General features: G+C 54.6%; 2 protein-coding genes across 4 annotated transcripts in view; one reads left to right on the top strand and one right to left on the bottom strand.

Annotated features, from left to right (window-relative positions):
* The window catches only part of DOK4 (docking protein 4), a 22,226-nt gene extending 13,720 nt beyond the window's left edge, over window positions 1-8,506 (top strand). For 2 of the 3 annotated variants that reach the window (XM_029075111.2, XM_029075112.2), the window contains exons 3-9: window positions 2,141-2,248; window positions 3,293-3,407; window positions 4,208-4,327; window positions 4,982-5,171; window positions 5,608-5,749; window positions 6,313-6,436; window positions 6,794-8,506. In XM_029075111.2, coding sequence (XP_028930944.1) covers window positions 2,141-2,248; window positions 3,293-3,407; window positions 4,208-4,327; window positions 4,982-5,171; window positions 5,608-5,749; window positions 6,313-6,436; window positions 6,794-6,912 — 918 coding nt within the window. In that variant the 3' untranslated portion in view covers window positions 6,913-8,506. The remainder of the gene's footprint in view (window positions 1-2,140; window positions 2,249-3,292; window positions 3,408-4,207; window positions 4,328-4,981; window positions 5,172-5,607; window positions 5,750-6,312; window positions 6,437-6,793) is intronic. The other variant, XM_029075114.2, reaches the window with a different exon arrangement.
* POLR2C (RNA polymerase II subunit C) lies at window positions 8,420-18,213 on the bottom strand. Its single transcript, XM_029075115.2, has 9 exons — window positions 18,062-18,213; window positions 15,395-15,444; window positions 14,466-14,534; window positions 14,204-14,256; window positions 12,937-13,065; window positions 11,733-11,784; window positions 11,417-11,585; window positions 10,245-10,319; window positions 8,420-9,340 (listed from the first exon to the last, which is right to left on the bottom strand). The coding sequence occupies exons 1-9, from the start codon at window positions 18,145-18,147 to the stop codon at window positions 9,196-9,198; spliced, it is 828 nt and encodes a 275-aa protein (XP_028930948.1). The 5' UTR covers window positions 18,148-18,213; the 3' UTR covers window positions 8,420-9,195.

The following is an 18,213-nucleotide window of genomic DNA, read 5'->3' as shown; positions in this document are numbered from 1 at the left end:
TGCTTAGAGGGAACAGGTCCAAGTGCATGGGGAGGGTGAATAGGATGGGGAAGCGAGAGCTTAGTCAGGGAAGGCTTCTTGGAGGAGATGTGATTTTAGTAGGGCTTCGAAGATGGGGAGAATGATGGTCTGCAAATTCCAAGCTCCGGAGTCTCCCAGATATGGCCAAGGCATAGCTCTAAGTGCCCTTGCTCAGCAGACACTGAGTGGATACTGAGGAGAAAGTGTGGTGACCCTCTTTCTTTTGTCTTCGAATGGCTCTTCCCTTCTGACTCATGTGAGAAGCAGCTGGAGGATTTGAAGTCCAGGGCTTCCATGGGGATGACCCTTCAGGGATAAGGTTCTGTGATTCCGATTACAATGGCTGGAGCATTGGGCTGGGAGGCAGGAGTCCTAGATTTATTTCCAGATGTGTTCCAGTCTCCCACTGTGATGTCTTAGTGGAAAAAGCAGGGCCTGGCAGTCAGAGGATCTGTGTTCTAATTCCAGTTCTAATTCCAGCTCTGCCACTTGCCTGCCCTGTGACCTCGGGCAAGCCACTTAACTTCTCTGTGCCTCAGTTACCTCATCTGTAAAATGGAGTTTAGACTGTGAACCCCTGTGGGACGCGACTGTGTCCAATCTGATTATCTTGTATCTACCCAAGTGCTTAGTACGGGGCCGACACAGAGTAAGCATTTAACAGATACCATTTTGTAACAACCCCGTGCTTAAGTCAGTGCTCAAATCCTCTTCGCTGTCTGTGCTTCCCTTTCCCCACTTCCACCACGGGAGAGGAATCCCTGCACGCCTTTCTCCCTTAGGCAGCGTCTGCTGACTTTCAGTGGGAAAACTGTCTCATCCTAAAGAACCCAGAATCAAGAGCCTGGCACTGTTAGGGAGAGGAGCTGGCAGGGATTTGGTCTCTGCCTCGAGAGGCTTACGCATCCGATAGAACCACACTGAGCCGTTATATCCTGATCCAGGACCGGATTATAGTAGTATATTTTTTTATGGTACTTGTTGAGCACTATGTGCCAAGCACTCTTCTAAGCGCTGGGGTAGATACAAGTAAATCAGGTTGGACACAGACCCTGTCCCACATGGGACTCACAGTCTAAGTAGGAAGGGAATAGGATCAAATCCCCATTTTACAGATGAAGTAACTCAGGCATGGGGAATTTAAGTGACTTGCTCAAGTTCACATGGCAGACACTTAGCAGAGCCAGGATTTGAAACCGCGTCCTCTGACTCCCAGGCCCGGGCTCTTTCGATTAGTACTAGTATTTATTAAGTGCTTACTATATGAAGAGCATTGTACTGAGTGCTGGGAGAGAAAACACAGGTGGAAATTAGTTATGTTCCCTGTCCTCAGGGGGCTTATAATCTAAGAAAATATAGGTATACTCCCATCCCTCCCTGTTTCACCACTCCTGGGGTTCCTCCCCTCCCCACTTTACCTCTCCTGGGACTGATAATAATAGTGTTATTTGTTTAGGTCTTACTGTGTGCCAGGCATGGTACTGAGCACTGGGGTAGATATCATGTTGGACACGGTCCCTGTTTTACAGTCGAGGAAGCTGAGGCATAGAGAACTGAAGCTACTTTCCCACAGTCACACAGCAGACAAGTGGCAGAGCTGGGATTAGAACCCGGATCCTTCTGACTGCACACGCTCCACTAGGCCACGCTGCTTCCTCCCCCTCCCCACTTCACTTCTCCTGGGGCTTCTCGGGCGTTGTCAGGCCGGGCTGCTGCCCCTCCATTTTGATGCTGGTGTCTTTGGGGCTTAAAATATCCCACCTCGGGCTGATCACGATCTTGCCCCTCACATCGGTCACCTCTCGGGGAGTTGGGCAGAGGTGGCTTTCTCTTGTTTTCAAGGGGATTCGGAGAGATGGAGGGGAATTGTGGGAGAAAGCGTCAGCCCCACCGTTGAGGTCACTTAACTCCCTGGTTTTCTCCTGGCCTCCTGGCTCCGTCCCCAGGATTGAAATGCTGTGTAACCCGGTCTCCTGTGGCTGAGGGGGCTATTGCAGCCCAGCCCTCCCACCGGCCGGAACCTGAAGGCTGGTGAAGGTTACCACGCGGGAGTCGGGTAGGGGCCCCTTACCGGGAGGATGGTCCCAGGTTGACCTCGCGGGCCTCATCTCCCCGGCAGATCTATCGGCGGTGCTGGTTGGTGTTCAGAAAGTCCTCCAGCAAAGGGCCCCAGAGGCTGGAGAAGTACCCGGATGAGAAGTCGGTGTGTCTCCGGGGATGCCCAAAGGTGAGCCTTGCCCTTGGAGAGCGGGCCCTCGTTGTCCCGGGGCCCGCGGCCCTTCCTTAGACAGGGGCTGGGCTTGGGCTGCTCCAGCCGGTCTGTCTCACTTCCCTCCTCCCCGGCAGAGCCTCATCCCCTCCTCACCCCATCAGGGAGGGAGCCTAGGGGCTGAAGAGGCTGGATGGCAGCAAAGCACATCTCCCTGATAATAAAAATAATAATATTAATGGAACTTGTCAAGTGATTACTATGTGCTTAGCATTGTTCTAAGCCCCGGGGTAGATACAAGTCAATCAGGTTGGACACGTGGGGCTCCCAATATTAATCCCCGATTTACAGATGAGGTAACTGAACCCAGAGAAGTGAGGGGACTTGCCCAAGGTCACACGGCAGCCTTGTGGCGGAGCCAGGATTAGAACCCAGGTCCTTTGGACTCCCAAACCCGTGCCTTATCCACTAAGCCATGCTGCTCCTCCCTGTTCAAGGAGAGCAGCAAGGTTTAGAGGAAAGAGCACGGACTTGGGAGTCAGAGGTCATGGGTTCTAATCCCGGCTCCACCAATTGTCCGCTCTGTGACTTTGGGCAAGTCAGTTACCTTCTCTCAGCCTTAGTTATCTCTTCTGTAAAATGGGGATTAAGACCTTAAGCCCCACGTGGGACAACCTGATTACCTTGTATCTACCCCAGAGCTTAGAACAGCTTATCCCAGCTCTGCCACTTGTCAGCTGTGTGACTGTGGGCAAGTCACTTAACTTCTCTGTGCCTCAGTTACCTCATCTGTAAAATGGGAATTAAGACTGTGAGCCTCATGTGGGACAACCTGATTACCCTGTATCTACCCCAGCGCTTAGAACAGTGCTCTGCACATAGTAGGCGCTTAACAAATACCAAAAAAACAACCCAACAGAACAAAACTGTGCTGGGCACATAGTAAGCGCTTAACAAAATACCATTATTATAATTATTATTATTAACTGGCGAGGCCCCAGCCCCTCTCCCTAGATGGGTAGGGATGGTCAGAAGCCGAATTTTCCTTGACGTCCGTAATAGGTGACAGAGATCAGCAATGTCAAGTGTGTCACGAGGCTCCCCAAAGAGACCAAGCGGCAGGCCGTGGCCATCATCTTCAGCGACGACTCGGCCCGCACGTTCACCTGTGACTCAGGTAGGTGTCCGGGTTTGGCATTCCCTGGGATCTCCTGACGGAGATGAGTGGGAGGGAACGGGGAGGGGAGAGCTCTGGGCTGGCAGTCATGGGATGACCAAGCCCGGTTCTGTGGGCGGAGAGAGACTAAGGCCCAGAGCCAGGCCGAGCACGGCTAACAGCATGAGGTTTAGAAAAGTCCAGGGGACCGTGTTGCTGGCGAGGTGGTGATGGGAGAACTGGGGGAATGGAATGGGGCCAGTTTTCCTGGGCCTAGCTGAAAAAGGGACATAAAAGGAGATGCTACTCGATGCGGGGAGGAATTGGGTAACCATTGCAGATCTTTAAGGAACGGGAGGATGGCCGAGGGACGTTTTAGAATAGCGATCCAGGCAGCAGAGTGAAGTACGGACCGGAGCGGTGAGAGACTGGAGGCAGGGAGGTCTGCGGGGAGGTTGGCGCAGTAAGGCGAGCTGGGATTTGACCCTTGAAACACAGACCTCCGAGGGGAGTGTCAGAGGCTGGGGGCAAAGGTCGTCCGGTCCACAACCTGGATGTCTCTCTGGCGAGGAGCCCACAGACTCTCCCGCCCGAAATCCGAGCCAGAGGAAGAGCATTTCTCAGGGGTCAACCTGCAGCGCCTGAGGCGAAGGAGACTTCCCCTGAGGCCAAGTGGGAGAATCCATTTGGGCATCACGGAGGGGAACTGTGCTCCCCTCCAACCTCAACCCCAACCCTCTCTGAGTCATTTGATCTTTGCTCTTCGCAGGACCTAGGTGTGATGGGGCTGGGGAGCAAGTGACGGGGCTTCTGTTTTTCAGAGCTGGAGGCAGAGGAGTGGTACAAGACACTTTCAGTGGAGTGTTTGGGGGCCCGACTCAATGACATCAGCCTGGGAGAGCCTGACTTGCTGGCCCCGGGGGTACAGTGTGAGCAGACAGGTAAGAGAAGTGCCGTGGCCTAGCAGAGAGAGCCTGGGCCTTGGCGCTGGGAGACCTGGGTTCTAAGGCCGACTCTTCTACTTTGCTGTTTGACCTTAAGCAAGTCACTTCACTTCGGCACCTCAGGTTCCTCATTTGTAAAATGGGCATAAGATACCTGTTCTCTCTCATCCTGAGAGTGTGAACCTGATGAGTAGGGAAGCAGCATGGCATAGTGGATAGAGCGCGGGCCTGGGAGTCAGGTCACGGGTTCTAATTCCGGCTCCGCCACTCGTCTGCTGTGTGGCCTCGGGCGAACCACTTCGCTTCTCTGGGCCTCAGTTCCCTCATCTGGAAAATGGGGATTAAGGCGGTGAGCCCCATGGGGGACAGGGACTTTGTCCAACCCTGTGCGTAGTACAGTGGCTGGCACATAGTAAGGGCTTAACAAATACCACAATTATTATGTGGGACGGGGATGCGACTGACCTGATTATCTCGTATCTATCCCAGTGCTTTGCACGTAGCAAGCACTTAACAAATACCACAGTGACGACGGTAACGAGAATAGTTGGGGGAGCCAAGGCTCCAAGAGCGGGCAGTTTTGCGAGGCCGGGAGCGAGTGGGGCAGTTCTCCCAGGAAGCTCCAGCAGACCCCTCCCCCTCTCCCTGCAGAGCGTTTCAACGTCTTCCTGCTGCCCTGCCCCAACCTGGACGTGTACGGAGAGTGCAAAATGCAGATCACCCACGAGAACATCTACCTCTGGGACATGCACAACCCCCGCGTCAAGCTCGTCTCGTGGCCCCTCTGCTCTTTGCGTCGCTACGGTCGGGATGCGACCCGCTTCACCTTTGAGGCTGGCCGGTAGGATCCTGCACACCCTCCCCCTCCCTCCTCCCCATCCCTTCAGTCCACGGCTTCCTCCGGGCTCCCTTCTCAGAAGCCTCTTCAGCTCCAGGCCAGGTCCGGCTGTAGGCTGGAAGATTTTTGGCCCCCAGGGAGGGGGGACGGTAGGTCACGGCTGTCCCTGTGGAGATTCGGTGTCTCTACACGCCGAGAGAGATGCTTGGTAGCCCAGATATCCAGACTTGGGGGGTCAGGGGACCTCCTGGAGGTCTTGATGGGCTCACCTGCCAGTGGGGACCCCAAAGCCAGCGTGAACCGGCTACATTTACACACCTGTGCCGTGCCCCTTGGCCACATGGGAAGGCGGCCTGAGAGTGGCGTGTGAGCGCACAGGCGCGTGTGCCCGAGCACGGGCCGGCCCCCTGATCTCATCGGTGGCCGTGTTGCGGCTCAGCAGGATGTGTGACGCGGGCGAGGGGCTGTACACGTTCCAGACCCAAGAGGGGGAGCAGATCTACCAGCGGGTGCATAGTGCCACCTTGGCCATCGCCGAACAGCACAAGCGGGTCCTGCTGGAGATGGAGAAGAACGTGCGGGTGAGAGCCGCGGGCGGGCAGGCGTGGGGACCGGGACCGTGGCGAAGGGGGCCTGAGGGTGCGGGGGACCAGCCGTCCACAACTCCCTAGAACGTTGGAAGTTTCAGAAGCCCCCCGCCAGCCCCTTCTTCGGGCCCCCCCCCCCCACTCCCCGAACCCCAGCGTTAGCCTAAAACGGGGCTTCCCCCTTCGTTGGAGACAGCGAATTTGTCTGTTTATTGTTGTACTTCCCCAAGCGCTTAGTAGAGTCTACAAAACAAGTAGACTGGGCCTCTAGGCAACCTGGCCTTCTAGACTGGGAGCCCGTTGTTGGGTAGGAATTGTCTCTGTTGCCGAATTGTACTTTCCGAGCACATAGTACAGGGGTGTGCACACAGTAAGCGCTCAATAAATTCGATTGTTGAATGAATGTAGTGCTCTGCACACAGGAGGTACTTAATAAGTATGAATGAATGAATGGCACCCCACTTCTGTACTGTGCCTGTGGAAGGGGAGCCTCGAACGGGAACCCCGGCGGTGACAGGCTGGATCTGTCCGTCCCCCCGAACCCGGTCTCTCCTCAGCTGCTGAGCAAGGGCACCGAGCATTACTCGTACCCCTGCACTCCCACCGCCATGCTGCCCCGCAGCGCCTACTGGCATCACATCACCGGCTCCCAGAACGTCGCCGAAGCCTCCGGCTACCCCGGTGAGTGTCCGCCTCGTCCCGGTTTCCTCCTCCGGGCCCCCATCGGCCTCCTTTCTCACCACAGTCCAGGGATTCAGGGCCTTCCCTTGACGCGGGTGTCATGGATGAGGCTTCTCGAGGGTGAGCACGGGGTCCCCTTTCACTGTTTACTCTCCACCACCTGCCGGTAGTGCTTACGGTAACTAGTGCTCCCTCAGGAGGTAGCGATGGTGGTGGTGACGAGGAGGGGGGAAAGCCGGGAGCTCTGAGAGAAATCAAAGCTGTTTCAAGTCCCCTTTGGGTTTCATGGCCTCCCCTTGAATCCACCCATTGGTGCCCACAAAGCCAGCCGAGCTCCATCTGCCCTTGTGCCCGCAGGCGAGGTGTACGGGGCGGCCCAGGCGAGCTCGGAGAGCGATCTTCTGAACAGATTCATCCTGCTGAAGCCAAAGCCCGGCAAGGGCGAGCTCAAGGACGCCAAGTCTGCTTCCCAGTGACTGCTCCCCTCAACCGAAGATGGCCCCTCGCGGGGTGCGGGGTGGGGAGGGACCGACCACGTTCACCAACAGACCCCTCTACCTCAGCTCCCCGACCCGCAGTGGCAGTCGGCCCGGGACCCCCGACCCTGCAGCTGGAGAGCCCCGGGCCAGGTGGCCCTCTGCCCTGTCCCCAAGGGCCAGGTCCAGCCCAAGGCGGGCCCCACCGTCTGCTCTGCTGGGGCTGGGGCCCCAGAGCTGCCACGGGACTGAATACTGTTACTGATTTTAAAATATATATATATACATACATATATATATATATATTGCATATTCTATGTAGTGGACTTCTTTCCCCCATGAATGCAATTTTTATATTTGTTGGCAACCAGGAACTAAGGACCTTGGAGATCCCTGAGTGCCGCGGCCCCCGTGGGGGCAGGCGCTTGGCGGGCCTCAGTGGGACGACTCCGCCACGACTGGAAGCATCGGATGGGGCGGGGAGTTTGAGGCCTAGCGCGGGAAAGCCATGTGGACCAAGAAGTGGCGGGGAGCCTGCTTCTCCCCGGGGCTCCCCTTTACCTCCCGCTCTGGGCTAGGAGCTGGCCAGGGAGACGGCCTCAGCCTCCCGCCAGCCTGGTTTGCACTTGATTATTTAAGAAGGGAAAAAAACAAAGTGAAACTTGGTTGATGTCTCAGGAGAAACTGGTTTTCTTTCCAATCTGCAATTTCTGCACAAGTCCCTCCCCCAGTCTGGGCAGGGTCCCAGGAGGCTTGGAAATGTATATAATCGCCCTCCTGAAATAAGGCTGAGGGGTCGGGGGGGAACGGGGGAACTGGGCCCCTGGCCAGGTGGGCCACAGGCCAAGTCTACTGCGTCCCAACGACGGCTTCCCCTGGCAACCAGCTCTCGCCGTTTCCTCTCGTCCCGAGGCGGGAATGGCCGGAGCAGGCCGGGCTGGGGGAGCCCCCTTGCCACCCCCTGTCCCTACTGGCCAGAAGCACTGTCCTGCCTGGGCCCAACCTCCTGCCCTACCTGGCTAGGTCTTCCTCCTCCTTCTGGGTAGGCTGATTCCCTAACGCTGCTGAAATGCAATCAAAGCAATTGATTTTTTAGTGCTGGTATTTATTGACTTCAGTGCAGAAGGGCTATCTTTCTATTCATGTCAAACGTTTTGGGTTTTTTTTTTTAAAGTTGATGTTCCTGGCTTTTTTGAGAGTCCACGCTGTAAATACCATGTATTCCCATTCGGGCAAGATAAAGGAGTCCTCCCCAGCCACTGGAACAGGAGTGATAGGGCTCAGGCCTGGCCCCCTTCTCCTCCCCCTTACCTCCTTTCGGGTCCAAACGGGGCTCCTCCGCGCTGGGGTGGGCAGTGTTTCGGGAGCCTTTCCCTCACCGCTGACCTTTCCTTTGGAGAGGGTCCTCGTGGGGTACGCGGAGAAAACTGGTTGCTGGCAGAGCTGGCTAGGCCAGCCCAGGACAAGAAACTGCGCCGAGGGGTTAAAACCAGGAACTGCTATGCTGTTTATTGCCAAAACGATTTTTATTAAATAAAAAGACAAACCTCCCCACCCCCCAAACCTGCTCACTCAATAAAGGACCTGTACTCTCGTGGTGTTGATTCTCTTCATCTTCCAGCTTGGACTGTGTGATGAAACCTAGTGCAGCCAGGGTCCATCATCTTCATTAAGGAAGCAATTTCCTTCCTCCGTGAGATGACAGTATTTCTTTTCCAAAAATCAGAAAAACATTCCCTGCGCCAGAGGGGCGGTCTGTTTTATCAAATATCTTCCCTAACGTGGTCCTGATCTCTTTAGGAGGCGGGTGGGAGTGAGGGCCAGAGGTCTCAGCGTGAGATCGGTAACCCTAGCACACACTGGGGTCAGGATAAAGGGCTTCTGAGGAAAAGCCGGGGTTCACCCTGGCAAGACGAGGCTTAAACTGACCGGTGATCTGGGCCACGGACCCCTCCACCCACTGAAGGTTACTCATTGTGAGGGAAATGATGCAAAATTTCCCAGCTAGTCGGGCACCTTTACAAAAGCGCATCAGCCCATCTTCAGGGTTAAAAGTAGATTCCTGGGTTCCAGCCCTAAGAGGGATTCATCACTCAGGCCACATAATGCTCCAGCCACAGGGAGAGTTCTGGGGCCATTCATGCAGGATTATAAAAGAGTTGGGACTTATACCTAGCCCATCTTCACTGGGGTACTAGTGAAACTTAGGGGGAGGAGAAATGGGTAGTTCCCGCTTAACGATGGCGGCACCCTGTGACTGCACCCAGCTGGAAGGGGTTGAGTCTAGTTTATGGTCAGGACATCACTCTGGATCTCGTGGCTCAGTTGGGTCTGGAGATCGCTTAGCTTCTTCTTCAAACCAGACAGAGCCGAGAGGACGATGGTCTCGGGCCGCAGCGAGCCGCAGGACTCCACGTTGTAGTAGAACCTGCGATGCCGAGGGGTGGAGGGAGAGAGTTGGTTGGGCAGCTTTAAAGGTAGACCTGTCCCGGGGAGAACGATGCTGCTTCACCCCATCTCTTACCTCTCCTACAACCTCCACCTCCCTCTATCCTAGACCCACCCCAACTAACCCAAAGGTGGAGCCCGGTCACGGGTCGCTAATCCTACCCTCCAAGGGCACGCCAACTGCCTCGACCCCCAACCGGGGAAGCTCTGCTCCCAAAGCTTTAGCCCTAGGAGGCCTCTCTTCACTCCAGGTGGCACAGGGATGTGAGGGGAGAAAAGGGGACTTGCGAGGGGAAGGCTTCTGCCAGGCAGTGAACAAGATCAGCACCTTCACTGCTGAGGATTTGGGAGCCCCCGCGGGCTTGAGGCTGGAGACTTCTGGCTTCCTGTGGGGCAGACGCCAGAGGGAAAGCAAACCCCTCCAGCCGATCGGTCGAGCATCAGTCTAGAGTGTGGTACCGTTCGGGCTCAGGTGATAGGAAGAGGTCTGACAGGATCCCTTCAATTTCTGGATATGCCTGGACTGATTTTAAGCCTGAACCATCCCATTCTAGTTGGGGGTCTGTTCGAGCCAGAGAGACCAGGGTGTGAAGGCGGGGGGCACTTGGTCTCCCCAGACTGCCGGTCTACTATGATGCAAACGTAGAGCCACCTCCGTACCCACCATCACAGACTGTAAGCTCACTGTGGGCAGGGAATGTGTCTGTTATACTGGACTCCCCCGAGGGCTTAGTACAGTGTTCGGCCCACAGTGAGCACTCAATAAACAGAACCGACTGACTCACTGAGAGGCGAACAGCTCTCTCCGCCTAGTAGGAGTCTAAAAAACCAAAAGAGTGCCCCTCCGTCAACCAAGCTGCGTGTGTCTGTGCTTGGGGCCTTACCTTTCCGGCTTGCCGTTGGGGTCGTAGGGGGCCTGGGCTTCATCTTCGTCGATCTCAGAGTACTCGCTCTTTGGCCTAGGATCAGACAGAAGTAGTCAGCACTGGGGTGCCCCAACTCAGCTTTACGTGGCAGCTTTAAGCACCTCTTGGGGGAAGAGGTGTCTCAGAGTGTGAAGAACATTATTTTAAAGATAGTAATAATAATAATAATAATGATAATGTTAGCATTTGTTAGAACAGCAGAGCACTGTTCTAAGCGCTGGGGTAGATACAGGTTAATCAGGTTGTCCCACTTGAGGCTCACAGTCCTAATCCCCATTTTACAGATGAGGGAACTGAGGCACAGAGAAGTTAAGTGACTTGCCCACAGTCACACAGCTGACAAGTGGCAGAGCCAAAATTTGAACCCATGACCTCTGACACCCAACCCTGGCCTCTTTCCACTGAGCCAAACCGACTGTTCCTCGTTCTCCCTGCCCCACCTCCCACCCCTTACATATAACTTCCCCTGATAGAAAGTGTTCCCCTAAAACCAAATCCCTCCTCTGAAGCAGTCATCATCTTTAGGAGGCATTTTCTGATTAAGTCCCGCATCACACTACTCCAGTCACCTCTGCACCTGGATCTATTCCTCTGTTATTGATTTATTCACTTGTGGTTATTACTTAAATCTATTTTCTCACTCCTAGACATCTTACATTGGAGTTCAACCGCCCAGGGAGCAAGAACTATATCTGCACTTTTCTAAGTCTACGCTCCAAGTGCTTAATTCAGGACTCTGCAGATCGTGGGGGCGGCTTTTACACCGTTGCTACTGATGCTGATAGACTCTGGTGATCCAAAGAGGGTTAAGGCACACGCTTTTTCTCGTGAGCCAACTCAAAATGCATGCAAACAAGTGACTCTTCTCGCTTTCCCTAAAGGAAGTTAGGAACGACACAAAGCTTGCTAAAGGGAATACCGCAATAACTTCACTTGTTTGAAGTAATGTTGGAAGCCCAAAAGCGACAGAGCCTGGGAAGTTTCAGCAGCGTCTTCACCTGTCGTTCCTCCAAGTATTAAAGGTGAACAAGCAAAGGAAGGGCGGGAGGGAGTGGGGGTGAAAACGGGGTCCCACGTCAGAGCCCGCCCGTCCCCCCCGACCCCCGTCGCGGCCCTGAGCCGAAACTCACCATTCCTCCGGCTTGGGGTAGACCGTGTGCCTCAGGGCGTTGTCCGGGTCGTACTCGAAGGCCACCCCCGCGGTGGGGTTCCACTTAGTATGCTCCTTTCCGAAACCCTTCTTGGCGTAGGCCCGCAGCCGCAGCTCCTGCCCCTTGCGAAGCTTGACGATGAGGATGTCTGAGGGGGGAGCGGGAGAACCCCCACCCACCGTGAGTGGAGGGAGGCCGGGCCGGATCTGCGGCCCTTGGACCCCGCCGGGGCTCCGGATGGGGAATTTAGCTGCCTCCACCCCTCCGGTCTCAGTCAAGTCAGGCGGCCACTTACCATCCTGCTCTACGTAATCGTTGGGATCATTGTCTCTGCTCCGAGAGGTCACCTACACGGAACGTGAAAGATAAGGAAACTGTAAGCTCTAAAGACGGTAAGCTTGTGAAGGGCAGGGACCGTGTCTGCTAATTCTGCTTTACTGTACTCTCCCGAGCACTTAGTACAGGGCTCTGCACGTAGAAAGCGCTCAGTGAACACCACTGATTGATTGGGAAGTTTGCTGCTCCTTCCCTAGTCCCCATTTACGGCAGAAGGAAGGGGAATATGGAAGTTGCCATGACTCGAAGAGGTTCTAATCCTGGCTCTGCCACTTGCCTATTATGCAACCTTGGGTAAATCACTTAGCTTCTCTGAGCCTCAGTTCCCTCATCTGTAAAGTGGGGATTAAGACTGCAGGCCCCGTATGGAACAAGGACTGTATCCCACCTGATTAGTTTGTATCTACCGCAGCGCTTAGAATAGTGTTTGACACATAGTAAGCGCTTAAACACCATCATTACTATTTATTATTATGAATATTATAAATATTAATTATTATAAATAGGGAGCATGATTGCTAATTCTGTTCTATACGGGTATATACGGGTTCTGTACGGGTTCTGTACATAGTAAGCGCTCAATAAATACCATTGATTGACTCTCCCAAGAGCTTAGAATAGTGCTCTGCTGTCAATCATTCTTATTGAGTGCTTACTGTGTGCAAAGCACTATACTAAGCATTTGGGAGAGTACAATCTAACAATAAATAACACATTCCCTGCCCACAACGAGCTGACAGTCTAGAAAGGGGGACAGACATTAATATAAATTACAGCTCCTCATATAGTAGGTGCTCAATAGCATTGATTGATTGATGGCAAAGATCTAGCCTATGTCAGAGCAGGGGGAGGAGTCTCCCTGTGCACAGTCTGAAAAGTGTTTTGAGATTCTAGGGGAAGAAGTTTCCCTGCCAGCTCCGTGAGAACCTAATTTGGTTTCTCCTACTTGCTGGATAAAGAGGACACTTCCAGGCCTCAGTTTCCTCGTTCAAAGAAATGGGCCGAGGCCAGAACCCTCAGGGGCCCAGTCTCAGTGACTCGCAGACATCCGATCCCGGGAGACAGCGACACAGGGAGCCCTCAACCGTCGCTTTAGGTTGGCCGGGGTCTAGAACTTGGCGGCAGGGTTGAGAGGAGTTGGGTGGAGGTAGCCAGCCACTGACCGGAATGACGCGGGGGCTGTTGGAGATGAGATCCCGAGACGTCACGTGGCGAGTCTGGTCTTCGTTGCAGCGGACATCGAGAGTGAATTCCACAGAGCACTCGGGGCAGAACTCTTCACAGGTGCAGTCCTGGGAAGGAGGGGGGAAAGAAATGGAAGAAAGCATCAGGGGAGCACTGGGCCAGGAGCCTGTGAATTTGGAGTCCTGACTCCATAAATTGATCCATAAATTGGGGATGAGCAAAGATGCCCAGATCCCTCCACTGCAGTCCGAGGTTTCAAAACATCCTGTTCCCTCCAGCTCTGGAGAGGAAGTGAAAATTACTAGAAGGTAAGTCTATCCAGGTAGGCAAGGGTACATTCCCTTGTTCAAAGGAACGGGAAAAGCCACCCCCAGGATAGCCAGCTGTGACCCAGACCGCACAAAAACTCACTTCAATGAAGGCAACCGGATCCTTTAGAACCAAGTTAAATAAAGGGGCAGTTGCAAGGGCATCCTGAAGGAGTCAAGAAGCCAAACCTGCTCACGGTGGGTAGGAAACGTGTCTGCCAACTCCACTAAACTATACTCCCCCAAACGCTTAGTATAGTGCTCTGCACATAGTATGTGCTCAGTAAATACCACTGATGATGATGACGGGATGGGAAATGTGTCTGTTTATTGTTATACTGTACTCTCCCGAGTGCTTAGTACAGTGCTCTGCACAAGGTAAGCGCTCAGTAAATATTATTGAATGAATGATGATGATGAAGAGACCTGGTCAACCCTCTAGTGAACGCTTCGTCTAGATTCCTGTGATCGCCTCGTCCTCTGTCGACTCTTCTTAGCCAGGATTCGCATGTGTCCTGCAGGGTGCTTCCAAAGCTAATTCCAGAACAGAACTCGCTCTGGTTACGAGCGCCCTTTCAAAAATGGTGCATATAGGAAAGTGGCTGAGGGAAGACCCAGCCTGACCTGCCTTCTCACTCTTTCCCGACCCATTTCCAAGATGGAAGTGGTCCAGGGAGACTCTTGCCTAGCCAAAGTGGTCTAAAAACTAAAAAGTTCAAGGATCACTACCACCTCAGATAAACTGGGAAACTGTAACCTTGACAACCATACAGAAACCCGGACACTCTCGGGGAGGAGGGAGGTTGCAGGAGTCCTCACGGGCTGCTTGTAGACTGTCAGAGATCTATTAGATGTAGGCTTCAAAGACGGAGAGAAGGAGAATCATTGACCCTAAATGCACTATGCTGGGTTACCCCCAGGTCACCATTCTTCTCACCCTGGAGTATTGCAGCTTGTCCACGATGTCATCGCTGGTGAGAGGGATCAGCCCTGAGGAAAGAGACCGTGTTTTATGAGGGAACAGGGAAAAATTGCTTCAAACAAGGACACGATGTTAAAAGAAAATGCAGAAAGACTGGCTGACTTCACAGCACGCATCCGCCCCACTCCCACGATCGCTTCACTTAATTGTTTTAAGGGGTCTTCTTCAATGACCAGATCACAACATCGGTTTTCACTTTCCCCACCCCAATACTCACCAAGCCTATGAGCAATGAATTCATCATGAAGCACTGAGGAGTTGGCGTCTATCTGGACCCAATCAATAGCTGGAAAACAAGCAGACACAGTTCAGAGCTCGGGTCAGACAGGGGAGAAGATGCTATCTTGTGCTGAGCTGAAATACAGGAGGTAAAGCGCTGAGAAGTGGTGGGGAGAGAGGTGGGTGGGCTAGGAAGGGTGTAAGCAGGAGGGGGTGTTTCGTAGAGCTACAGAGGATGGGAGGGGCTTGGATAGGTGAACGGAGGGGGCTGGTCATTCCAGGTGATGCGGCAAAGAGGACAAGAGGGTTAGGGTTGAAATGAGGCAGACAGAGAGTCCAAGCTGATGAACGGGAAGCCAGAGGAGGAGCAACTGGAGAAGTAGCAGGAGAATCAGGAAACAGGATAATGACAGTGGATGCGAAGATCAGGGCCTGAGAAGTAGGGTGGCCTAGTGGATAGAGCATAGGCTTGGGAGTTAGAAGGACCTAAGGTTCTAGCTCTGACTCCAGCCACTTGACTGCTAAGTGACCTAGGGCAAGTCACCTCATTTCTCTGGGCCCCGCTTACCTCATCTGTAAAATGGGGGTTAAGACTGTGAAAGACATATGGGTCACGGACCGTGTCCACCCTGATTAGCTCATATCTTCCCCAGTGCTCAGCACAGTGCCCGACATAATAAGCGCTTAACCAATACCATTTCTAAAAAACAGACACAAGGAGAAATGATGACGGGGGAAGGAGCAGAAAACAAGGTGATAATAAGGAACAAGCTGGGAGGGGAGGGGAAAGGAGGGGAGAGGAGGCAACTACATCGGTCTGGCAGCCAGGAAAGCTGAGCTCTAGGAAAATATCAGTCTTCCCCTCGGCGACCCCATCCGACCCTGCCGACTGGCCCCATCCCAAGGACATGCCGTGCCCATACCTACCTATGATGGGCACCTCGGCGATGAAGACTCTCCGGATGGAATTGGCCACTCTGCGGGGGGAGAATCGGGGGCTGGTGAGGGAGCCTGACTGACAGCCCTCTGTGGGAACAATTCTTCTCCCTGCCCTGGAGGTGCGGCCCCCCCCCCTCCACCCCCACAGCCTTCAGGGACACTCGCCCCGCTCTTGTTGTCTCAAAGATGAGGCGATGCAGGGGCTGAAACTCTTGGCATTATGGTCTCGGGGTGAGAGAGTTCCTCGGAGCCCCCACTCCACCACATCGGCCCTCTGGCCCAGATAAGCAGCATGGTTTAGTAGATAGAGTGTGGGCCGATTAGACCGTAAGCCCGTCAAAGGGCAGGGACTGTCTCTGTTACCAATATGTACATTCCAAGCGCTTAGTACAGTGCTCTGCACATAGTAAGCGCTCAATAAATACTATTGAATGAATGAATGAGAGGGCCTAGGAGTCGGAAGGTCCTGGGTTCTAGTCAGCGTGTCTTAGCAGCATGCCTTAGCGGAAAGAGCACGGGCTTGGGAGTCGGAGGTCGTGGGTTCTAACCCCGGCTCTGCCACTTGTCAGCTCTGTAAATTCGGGCAAGTCCCTTAACTTCTCTGGGCCTCGGTTACCTCATCTGTAAAATGGGGATTAAGACTGTGAGCCCCACGTGGGACAAACCGATAACCCGGTATCTACCCCAGGGCTCGGAACAGTGCTTGGCACCTAATAAGTGCTTTAACAAATACCATTATTATTAGTATTATTATCAGTCCCGGCTCTACCACGTCTGCTGTGTGAGCCTGAGCAAGTCGCTTAACTGTGAGCCCCATGTGGGACAAGGACTATGTCCAACCTGATTAACTTGTATCTTACCCCAGTACTTAGAACGGTGCTTGGCACATAGTAAGCACTTAACAAGTATCATAATTATCATTAAGACCCTACAGCGTGGCTCAGTGGAAAGAGCACAGACTTTGGAGTCAGAGGTCATGAGTTTGAATCCCAGCTCTGCCACTTGTCAGCTGACTGTGAGCAAATCACTTCACTTCTCTGTGCCTCAGTTCCCTCATCTGTAAGATGGGGATGAAGACTGTGAGCCCCACGTGGGACAACCTGATTCCCCTGTGTCTACCCCAGAGCTTAGAACAGTGCTCTGCACATAGTAAGTGCTTAACAAATACCAACATTATTATTATTACTATTATTACAGCTCGCCAGCCTTGCAACCCCCTGGCCCTACAAGCCTCCGTTTACAGCCCCCCGGCCCTCTGACCCCACAGGCCTCTGAGCCTAAGGCCCAACAGCCTTCCCCCCCAACCCTGCGATCGTTCAGCACCCCCGGTCCCGCAGCCCTACAGTTCACTGGCTCTCTATCCTGCAGCCCGCCGGCCCTGCAACCCTCTGGTCCTACAGCTCACCGTCCCTCCGACTTTATAGCCCACGCGTCCTCTGATCCTATAGCCCTCCAGACCCTGCAGCCCTAAAGTCCCTCGGCCCTTCGACCCTATAGCACGCCTGTCCTGCAGCCCTAACGTCCCCCGGCCTTACAGCCCTCCCACCCTCCAGCTCTCCAGTCCTGCAGCCCTCAAGCCCCCCGGCCCTCTAACCTTCCAGTCCTGCAGCCCCCCGGCCCTCCAACCCTCCAGTCCTGCAACCCTAAAGGCCCCCAGCCCTACAGCCCTCAAGTCCTGCAGCCCTAAAGGCCCCCGGGCCTACAGCTCTCCAGTCCTGCAGCCCTAAATAATAATGTTGGTATTTGTTAAGCGCTTACTAGGTGCAGAGCACTGTTCTAAGCGCTGGGGGAGATACAGGGTCATCGGGTTGTCCCACGTGAGGCTCACAGTTAATCCCCATTTTACAGATGAGGGAACTGAGGCACAGAGAAGTGAACTGACTCGCCCCCAGTCACACAGCTGCCAAGTGGCAGAGCCGGGAGTCGAACTCATGACCTCTGACTCCGAAGCCCAGGCTCTTTCCACTGAGCCATGCTGCTTCCCTAAATCCCCCCAGCTCTCTAGTCCTGCAGCCCTAGAGCCCCCCGGCCCTCCAGCCCTCAAGCCCCCCGACCCTACTGCTCACCTAGCCTACAGCCCTCCAGTCCTGCAGCCCTAAAGCCCCCCGACCCTCCAGCTCAACTACCCTCCAGCTCTCCAGTCCTGCAGCCCTAGAGCCCCCCGACCCTCCAGCTCACCTAGCCTACAGCCCTCCAGTCCCGCAGCCCTAAAGCCCCAAGTCCTAAAGCCCCCCGACCCTCCAGCTCAACTACCCTCCAGTTCTCCAGTCCTGCAGCCCTAGAGCCCCCCGATTCCCTCCAGCCCTAAAGCCCCCCGACCCTCCAGCTCACCTAGCCTACAGCCCTCCAGTCCCGCAGCCCTAAAGCCCCAAGTCCTAAAGCCCCCCGACCCTCCAGCTCAACTACCCTCCAGCTCTTCAGTCCTGCAGCCCTAGAGCCCCCCGACCCTCCAGCTCTCCAGGCCTGCAGCCTGAAGCCCCCTGACCCTCCAGCTCTCCAGTCCTGCAGCCCTAAAGCCCCCCGACCCTCCAGCTCACCTACCCTGCAGCCCTGCAGCCCTGCAGCCCTCCAGTCCTGCAGCCCTAGATCCGGGGGGCCTTTGGGTCCCCTAGGCCTCCAGCCCCGCACGGCCCCAGCCCGACCCCCGACCCTCACGCCAAGTCGGTGTTCTCGATGATGAATTTGACGTTCTCGTCGGTGAGCTCGGTGATGCGCACGGTGGGCTGGTTGGCGTAGGGCATGTTGCAGGCCTGGGCCCGGCCGCCCTCTCCCGCCCCGCTGCCGCGCAGGCGCACTGCGCCGCCTCC

This window comes from Ornithorhynchus anatinus, chromosome 11 (assembly GCF_004115215.2).
Source record: "Ornithorhynchus anatinus isolate Pmale09 chromosome 11, mOrnAna1.pri.v4, whole genome shotgun sequence".
Lineage (NCBI taxonomy): Eukaryota > Metazoa > Chordata > Mammalia > Monotremata > Ornithorhynchidae > Ornithorhynchus > Ornithorhynchus anatinus.
Note: the sequence above shows the minus strand (reverse complement) of the source record. Positions and strands in the feature narration are given on the sequence as shown.

Excerpts from the sequence above, each read along its gene's own strand:
- POLR2C (XM_029075115.2), bottom strand. The coding sequence starts at position 18,147 with ATGCCCTACGCCAACCAGCCCACCGTGCGCATCACCGAGCTCACCGAC. Across the intron at positions 15,445-18,061 it reads ATCGAGAACACCGACTTGGC|AGTGGCCAATTCCATCCGGA; the intron begins GTGAGGGTCGGG and ends CTCCCCCCGCAG. Across the intron at positions 14,535-15,394 it reads CGCCGAGGTGCCCATCATAG|CTATTGATTGGGTCCAGATA; the intron begins GTAGGTATGGGC and ends CTTGTTTTCCAG.